Source organism: Typha angustifolia, chromosome 1 (genome assembly GCF_048772165.1).
Source record: "Typha angustifolia cultivar Huaian chromosome 1, ASM4877216v1, whole genome shotgun sequence".
NCBI lineage: Eukaryota > Viridiplantae > Streptophyta > Magnoliopsida > Poales > Typhaceae > Typha > Typha angustifolia.
Window position 1 is genome coordinate 6,582,564 of NC_133239.1, and position 9,143 is coordinate 6,591,706.

At 34.5% G+C, this 9,143-nt stretch overlaps 1 protein-coding gene across 2 annotated transcripts; it reads left to right on the plus strand.

Annotated features, from left to right (window-relative positions):
- The first annotated feature begins 2,482 nt into the window (after positions 1 to 2,482).
- Positions 2,483 to 4,971, plus strand: LOC140766511 (uncharacterized). Of its 2 annotated transcripts, none has more exons than XM_073105901.1 (2): positions 2,483 to 2,932; positions 3,495 to 4,971. In XM_073105901.1, the coding sequence occupies exons 1-2, from the start codon at positions 2,867 to 2,869 to the stop codon at positions 4,593 to 4,595; spliced, it is 1,167 nt and encodes a 388-aa protein (XP_072962002.1). In that variant the 5' UTR covers positions 2,483 to 2,866; the 3' UTR covers positions 4,596 to 4,971. The 2 variants fall into 2 exon arrangements, with proteins under 2 accessions (XP_072962002.1, XP_072962007.1); XM_073105906.1 differs by having other exon boundaries at positions 2,485 to 2,932; positions 3,498 to 4,971.
- Positions 4,972 to 9,143: the final 4,172 nt, after the last annotated feature.

The window sequence follows — 9,143 nt, forward strand, 5'->3', positions numbered from 1 at the left end:
AGCTAATCCAATTAAATTGCTTGTTTGGAAACCTCACTAAAATTTTCTTAACTATTGCCCATTTTTATATGGGCTGCTTTAAGTTTCTTAGTACACATTAGCTTATGAGAGACTCCCTCTTTCTCAAGCTAGGTGTGACCTCCCTATCAACCACAATCAAGGCTTATTGGACTCGCCGACAATTTTCTTCAATTCCTACTTGCATCTAGAGGATGATGGACTATTTTTATGGCATCTTATAATTGCTATTTCAGAGAGAATGCAATATTAGATAGGAGGAAAGCCCTTACTATTTCTACCCTTCGGATCTCCTTCTCAGAGATTTGAAATCATTGGAAATTTTCATTGTCTCATTGTTTAAAGATAAGTTTCGATGAGATCTCTACTCTAGTCACCTTGTAAAGCCTTAATAGCTTTCCCGTTCACTTCTCTCCCCTTGTTCTCCTTTTTCTCACCCTTTCGTTAATTAAAAGCTAAGCCCTCAATCAAAAGAAAAGGATAAAGAAATTTACTACACATTGACATGTTAAACTATAGAAAATCTTTAAACCTCGACATTATAACAAAACTCAAATAATTATTTTATCCTTAATTTTTCTCCCTTTTTTCTTATAAAATAAGGGTGAAATGATCTTAGATGTAACGGTATTTTGAAGGTTTTTTATAGTTAAGGAAGTCAATGTGTCACGGAAAATAAATAAGAGGTTCTATGTTAAAATAGACAATGATTAGTGAGATCTAAGTATAATTATCTCAAACTTTTATTTTATATAAATTACAAAAACCACCCTACATTTTCTTGAACTATTATTATAAGTAAAACACTATTTTTTTTATTTTTTTTATAGATAAGATTAAAAAATATTAATAAACACTCCGAGTTCAACTTAATTTAATAAGTCCTTGATGGAATATAATATAAAAGAAAATATTTCATCCATTTAAATAATATTTTTTTTAGATTTTTTTTAAATTACTCTTATCTAATTGTTTTGATATAATCTTTGAAATTAAACAAAAACATATTTTGATCTTGTTGGATTAGATATTTGGATGTGAATTTAATATTTTAGATACTTGATTTGATAATATTAAATTAGAAATCGATGTTTTAGGTTATCTCCAAACTGTTTTCTAGGCTTAGTTTAGTTATATTATTAAGTTAAATGATGGTCAAGTTAAATTATATTTATCTATTGACAGAGTGTGATTTGATATTTTCAACAAATAGAGAGTTATATATGTAAATAGTGAAAAGAGGGTTTTTTTTATAATTAAGTTAAAATATAGAATATTATTTATCTTTTATTATTATTATTCCAAGCCCCCATATATCCTAATTAAAAATTTGACGCCACTTTGTACTCTTCTTATAGTTATTACATTACAATTTCTTTTGGTCGGTCTATAATTATCATAATCGGACTGGATATTAATCTAGTTAGTGATCGGGTTATTGGGTTATTAGTCCAATCAGTGGCTCATCCGATCGGATTGTTTGTTTTCTAAAATTATTTAAATAATATATAAATAGATCTAAATAATTTTATAAACAAATAAATATCTATAAAATTAGTAGAATTATATGTATATCTCTCAAAATAAAATATTATTTATATAGATATCCTCATGATTTATATTAACATAAAAATGCTATTAACTAAGAGAAATACTTGAAAACAAGAACAATGATATTTTCATCTTTTTATATTTAAAAAGGTATAGGTGCAAAAAATTTGTTTTTTGAGATATATTTATAAATATGAACTTTAAATAGAGATTCATGCAAATATGGGACTTTTTAAGTTGTGTATATGTGAAAAAGAAACTAATTTAAAAAATAAAAGATATGTTAAATTTTTAGGACTAAAAACCATTAAGATATAGAATAGAATAATTAAATATTAAGGATAATTTTATAATTTTGTTAAAATAGTTGACTCGGTTGGTTCACCAAAAACTAGTTGAATTGCACGGTTCACTAATTTAACCATCAGGTTAATCGGTTGCTTATCCGGACTAGAGACATAATTGAACCGTATTAGTGATCGTTTTTCTGGTTCAACAGTCCGACCATCTAGTTTTGTCCGATCTTGATAACTATGGGTCGTCGCTCACCATAACCGAGTTTCTATTCTAATTTAGAAAATTTATAAAAAATAATAATATATATAACACTTTAATTTTAATTTTATTAATTGATAGTTGCTATATAAATAAGTTAAATTGACCATAAATATAAACTGACCACAAAAAGTTAAAGCAAAAAAAAAAAAAAAATTTCTCTATTGCTATGGTAAAAGGGTTAGCTCAAAGTGTTTCTGAAACACCAGAAGTTAAAATATGAGAGTCGAACCTCTCTATCCATGGTCTATTCTCATGAGGTTGGAATAGTGATTAGGTTATTCTTCTACCAAGGAGGGGGGGAGGGCATTCGGGATTTGAATAGATAAACAGCATTGGGTGAGAAGCCAAGTGACCTCGTCCAAACGGCTATAATTAGGCGGTTTGAGGAGAGAGAAAGGGAGATAAGTGGAAAACTGGAAATCTACTACAGAGTAGAGGAGACGAGGAGAGAGAAATTAAATAGAAGGAAACGAAAAAAAGAAAAGAGAAGGCCTCAAATAATACCGAAGAAGGGACCAGGGGAACCGGAGATCGCTTCTGAGTGGATCGATCGAGCGCCGATTTGGGATTCCGGCTAAGTTCTTCTCGGCCGGAGATCGGATCTGCGGCTCGGAATCGACGGCCGTGTGAGAAATTTTGGGGGAAAAGGGATTTTTTCTCTTCTCATTGGATCTTTGGAAGAGAAAGACAGGTGGGGGTTTTTGAGAATATTTTAGAGTTCCTCACTTTTGGGTCCGTGATGCCGGATGCTGCCTACTATAATTCCAAGAAGACGGATGACATCTTCGAGGATGTTTGCGGAGAGGTAATCTTTATCCTGCCCTATTGCTGTGCTTATGTTTGGGTTTTCCCAGATCTAAGTTTTGGGTTTGTTTGAATTCTACTACATCCTGTATGAAATAATGCTTTTGGATCTTGTAGACTATAATGTTGCAGATTTTTTGCTTTAAATTCCTATCCCTTGCCATACCACTGATGGGTTCCTGTTGCCTGATTCGAACTTGGTTTTAGATTTACGGCCTTTTTTCTTTCTTCAAAAGTTGTGATTTTGGATCTTTATCAATGAGATTGTTGCTTCTCCAAATTGGGTTTTTTTTTTTTATTCCCTTGGCATTAGAAACAGCCTGTCTTTGCCCATGTCTTCCTGGATGCCAACTTATCTGCTTTCTTTGTCTTTGAGGAAGTCATAGATTCCTATAATATCCTATCTTTTTATTCTTTAGAGGTAAAACAGCTGTATTGTTAAGAAAATATAAGCCGATGTAGTTTTGGATTCTGCTTGGATGTTTTTAGTTCTTACTGCGGTGACAGATTTGGTTGGCTTGCATCATTCACTGCCTTTCTTGGTTTTCTCTCTAAATTTGCAGCAGGCTTCAAAGGCAGCTCTGAGCATGTCGAGGCTGCGGTGTGCTCTTCGGGGCTTTGATTTGAAAGCATTGCTACTTCTTCTGGTTGGTGTCCCTATTCTAATCTATTGCATCTATGCACATGGCCAAAAGATCACCTACTTCCTTCGGCCCATCTGGGAATCTCCCCCTAAACCTTTCAAAATCATCCCTCATTATTACCATGAGAATGTCTCTATGGAGAACCTTTGCAAGCTACATGGATGGGGAGTCCGCGAAACACCTAGACGTGTCTTTGATGCTGTTCTGTTTAGCAATGAACTCGACATCCTTGCGATCCGGTGGAATGAGCTAAGTCCATATGTTTCAGAATTTGTACTCCTCGAGTCCAATTCCACATTCACTGGCTTGCGAAAGCAGCTACATTTTGCAAAGAATCGCCATTTATTCAAGTTTGCTGAGTCCAGGCTGACGTATGGAATGGTTGGAGGGAGATTTGTGAAGGGGGAAAACCCTTTCGTTGAGGAGTCCTACCAGAGAGTGGCGCTGGATCAGCTTATTAGGATTGCAGGCATCATGGATGATGACCTATTAATCATGTCTGATGTTGATGAGATTCCAAGTGGGCACACGATTGACCTCTTGAGATGGTGTGATGAGATTCCTGACAAAATTCATCTCCAGCTCCGGAATTATCTGTATTCATTTGAGTTCTACCTTGACAATGATAGTTGGAGGGCTTCGGTTCATAGATATCAAACTGGGAAGACAAGATATGCTCATTTTCGCCAGACAGATGACCTATTAGCTGATTCTGGGTGGCACTGCAGCTTCTGTTTCCGCCATATAGATGATTTTGTGTTTAAAATGAAGGCTTATAGCCATGTGGATCGTGTCAGATTTGCCTATTACTTAAATCCTGCAAGGATTCAGGCTGTCATATGCAAAGGAGCGGATCTTTTTGATATGCTTCCTGAGGAGTACACCTTCAAACAAATCATTGCTAAGATGGGGCCAATTCCCAGTTCATATTCTGCTGTCCATCTTCCTGCCCACCTATTGCAGAATGTTGACCAGTACAGATACCTCCTTCCAGGTAATTGCAAAAGAGAACGTGGCTAGACTCTATCACGTATGTTGAAGATGTCCTGCAAATATTACAAGGTCTCCTTGGAAAACTGACTGGCAGTGTACCAAAAATGAGCATCTAACTTAGATGAATGATTCTTCTATGGGTTGTGGGTAAGCATGGACATGGTCTATAGGTTGCAATCTATGATCACATTTAAACACCTAACAATATCCACACATGCTTGCTTGGGGCCTATTTGTCTTCCAGAGGAGCCCAGTAGAGTGTACCTACCAGCGGAGGTCATTTATTACTTCATTATTGGTATGTGATATCACACCTGTTTGTTGTGGGATGAAAATCCAGTAACATTTTGAACCGTTATGTTTTGGGAATTGGTTTTCCTTCAAAAGTAATTTTATTCATGTATATGCCTTCCATCTTGCTTAGATGTTCTACTGTCTCCTTAACTTTGTACCAGCTGATTCGTACTTTATGTGGAGATGGTTCTAATTTTAAATTAAGAAGACACTATTGAGGTAACTGTCCCTTTTCTGATCAAAATGAAAAAAGAAAGGATACATAACAGCGCTTCCAGATGATATTTATTAGCGAATCTGTTGCTGGAAATTGAAAGCTCTGAATGGGTAGAGAATAATGTCTTTTCAATATAAGAAATGTTTTCTTAGTCCCAATGAGTTGTTGCATTTCATGAAACTTTAATGTGTTGTATTTTGGTTTAACTTCTGCTTTAGATGTTAGAATGTGAATATTGTGTTGTATTTTGGTTTAACTTCTGCTTTAGATGTTAGAATGTGAATATGATGTTTTGAGTCGCTCCAAAATTCATCAGGCGACGCTTTTTAAACAGTTCCAACTTACAAACCGTTGCCCTTTTGGTCCATATATCGCATTGAAAAATGTTATGCCCATGTACAACTTTGAATTGATTTTACCACTTGAGAGATACGTAGGCCAGTAGTTGCCTCCTTTCTTTGGTGGAGAAGCTAAGGGATGATTCACCTATTCTGGGCACATATCTACATGGATATTCTCCTTGGTCTATTGTCTTTGTGTCTAAAGGCTCGGACTTGGGCCATTATAGTCTGCCAGATTAATTCTTATAGGATTTGCTAGTCTTCTAGAGCTGCAATAATATCTGGGTACTTCCATGTTTTCTGTTTTACCATTTGGCTGCAACAAAGAATCTTGGAGATATTGTAATCTATCTAATTGTTTGGTGTTCAATTGCTGAAATTTCTTCTGCCTGCAATTCATGTGAATATGTTTTGCAATTTCTGCTGGTAACTTGTCATAAATTCTTTCCATGTAAACTTATCCTATGCATATTCATGTCTTCACTACATTGTGGCTTCTATGATCTTGGTACTGATGTAGCCATGTACTTAAACTATTATATGCTTGCTTTATTGCTGTCGGAAATGCCAACTGCCAGGGGATCACAAGGTGGAGACTCAATCTGATTTCTATAGAAGAGGTCAATTTCAGTACAATTCTAGTTAGAAAGGCCATTCATCTACATTTGTAGATTGTAGTGTTTTGATTGAAACATAACTTTTCTGAGATTTTGCTAGAAAATTCTACACATCTGAATTTACTGAAACCCATGACCAACTAGAGATCCTTCGTTACAGAAAAGATGAAAATAAATGGTAAAAGTAGATAGCTTTTTCTTCACCTTATTGGATTTTTTTTTCTCCTCCTTTACTTGCATTTCCTATGTTAGAAACAGAGGTGGAACCGTCAATTTGAATCACTGAATAGACTCTGCAACCTGGAGTATTAGAAGTAACAACTAGATCAAGAGAGACTTTCCAAGAAATTATTCTGAAATTTGTTATTTTTTTCACAATCCAAAGCAGTAAAGATGTTTATACTAGATGCTGAATATTGAATAGAAATTTATGTGATATCACTTTTAACGACTGCAGTTGTTTGATGTAGAATAATTCTTTACTTTGAATCTATGGAGTAAAACTGATCATCACTGGGGCCCCAAGAGTTCCCCTTGATATTGGAGAAGAAATGTCGTCTATGAAAAAAGAATGGCATATGAGAATAATAAGAACAATAATTTGTGATTGCTTTGCAGTCGTTTTCATCAGGGTACGCTGTTAAGCTTTAAAGTTCCTTTTGGAAAGCTAGCTCTTTATTCTTCCTGTACTTTGGCGTTTTTTTTTTCCTTCCTTCTTTGTTCTTCATTTTATAGTTTCTCATGAGCTCATCCATCTTTGAAGATAATCTTCTTCTTTTCCTGGAGACTGCCTATTTGTCATAGATGCTGAATCTTTTCTCAGATTGATTAAAAATTTTCTTGTCTCCTTATCTCATCAGAGAGTTAGCGCTCATTCTGGCGTCTGCGAGTCACTTTATGAACTGCCAGCAGCTAATGATGTCTCACAGTTTCAATATAGAAAGCTTCATCATTTTCAAAATACATAGAAAGGAGCCCACCCAAGTTTGTCCGTATCACTAAAGTCCTTTGCATAAATCCCTAATATTTTACATAAAGGGATCATAATGACCTGCTTATATCCAGATGGACCAATTGGAGAATTAGATGCTCCTGGCTTAAAAAGAGCTTTTTAATCAATTTGAGAATGAAATTATGCATAAGAATAGAAGTTTTTGGTGGAATATTCACTTGCATAATTCTTTTTTTCTCAAGAAAAAAGGATAGAGAAGTAAACTCATTTTCTTTGCAACCAAAATAAAAGAAAATATATTTTACCCTAAATAAATTATAGCTTTTTCACATTATCGCTATCCTTTGGACAAATTGGAGCACAAGATATATGTAGGCTTAATTCCAGATGAAAAAATCTGCAGGACTTTGTGTGGCAGGAGTGGTGAGCAGGATGGTTGGCCTCATCTTTTTCCAACTAATCTAGCCAATGGCCTAATTCAGATCAAAGAAAATTTTATCAAAATGTTCTTTCTTTATATCATTGTATTTTACTTTTAATGCTCTAAAACTTGTCACTTAGTGGTTGTTTAAATTAACTAAAGATACAAAATTATCTTAAGACCCTTGATTAATTTTTCTCAAGGTAAAAATAAAAGGAACCACATTCTATTGTCAACTGAGGGGTTTTTAAAGATGTTTCAATAGTTTTTTTTTACTTCCAAAATTAATAGAATAGTCTGTTCAGTTTGTTGTGTTAGATTTAAAGATAACTCTAGGGTTTTCTGAGGCAATAAAAGAAAATTGTAGGTATAAATTTATATACAGTATGAATGATAATAAATGCAGTAGGGTGTTATTTTTAATAAATTTCCCTTCAATAAGAAGAGAAAAAAATATATATATTAGGTTAGACTCCGTCAGCAATTTTTTTTGCCTACCAGCACTTTTGAAATGCTAGTAAATGATATGTAAAAATATTCGCAATACTTCATTTTTTGTTAAAACCACACCATAATTTTATATATATACTTCTGTCAAATTACATGTGAGCGTATTATATTAAATAGTGGTGTGAGAATATCAAATGACTTGTCCTCCTTTGATTGTCTTCCTTATCATCATTGGTCTTTCAGAAAAAAAAAAAAAAGACGTATCGACCGCCTGTATCGAATCGAACTATTTTAATTAAATAAAATTTTAAATATTATTAAAAATATTGAGAAATTTCTAAAAATTTAGAAAAAATTATAAGAAAATAAGAAATAATAATTACTCACATATAAAGCCTTAAAAGTAAAAATCTCCCTCCTCTTCTTTCTTATCCCTCTAACTGTTAGTCTCTGAAGTATCCATTCTCTCCTATACTCTTTTTTTTTCTATCTTTCTTTCTCTCTTTCTCACCCTTTTTTTATCTTTCCCTCTCTTTTTCCCCCCCTCTCTCTCTCACCCTCTTTTTTATAATCTTTCCCTCTCCCTCACTCTCTCTTCCTTTTTTCCCTCTCTCTCTCTCTCACCCTCCTTTTTAATCTTTCCCTCTCCCTCACTCTCTCTTCCTTCCCCCCCCCCCTCTCTCTCTCTCCCTCCCTTTCTCTCCCTCACTCTCTCTAGCTCCTGTTGTCAGCAGCAGCTGCAGGTGGTTGTACAGGCCGAAACCAGCCAAACTGGCTAGTTTTGACTTGGATCAGGATCGACTATAGCTAATCCCGATCTGTTTCAGCCGATCCCGCAAAACTGGAAACTATGACTAAGAGTCCATCTTCCCTTTGACACTCTACATTTTTCATATTCACTTCTACGCTAGCATCATCTTCCTAGTAGCACTTCGGCTAGACTATATTTTTCCTTCGACGCACCACGTTTGTCATCTTCTCATTGATACTTGATATCAGCTTTGCATCGACTCTCCACCTCCTTAGTCTCTTCTATGAGTAATTTTTATTTAAATGAGATATTATTCAGTTTAGCAATGAGCATCATCTAGAGTCCCACTATTTGAGTGTGCATCAGTCAAAAACTATAATGTAACTGTGCTTCATAGGTTTTTCTCTCCCTTTTAGTTGATCAAAGTCATTCGTGGCTTAGATATGTTTCTTATTCTACTAGAATTTCTCCATATTCATTTTTATGTATGCAAAATTTGAGGTGATTACCCTAATTTCATAATAATTGTGAC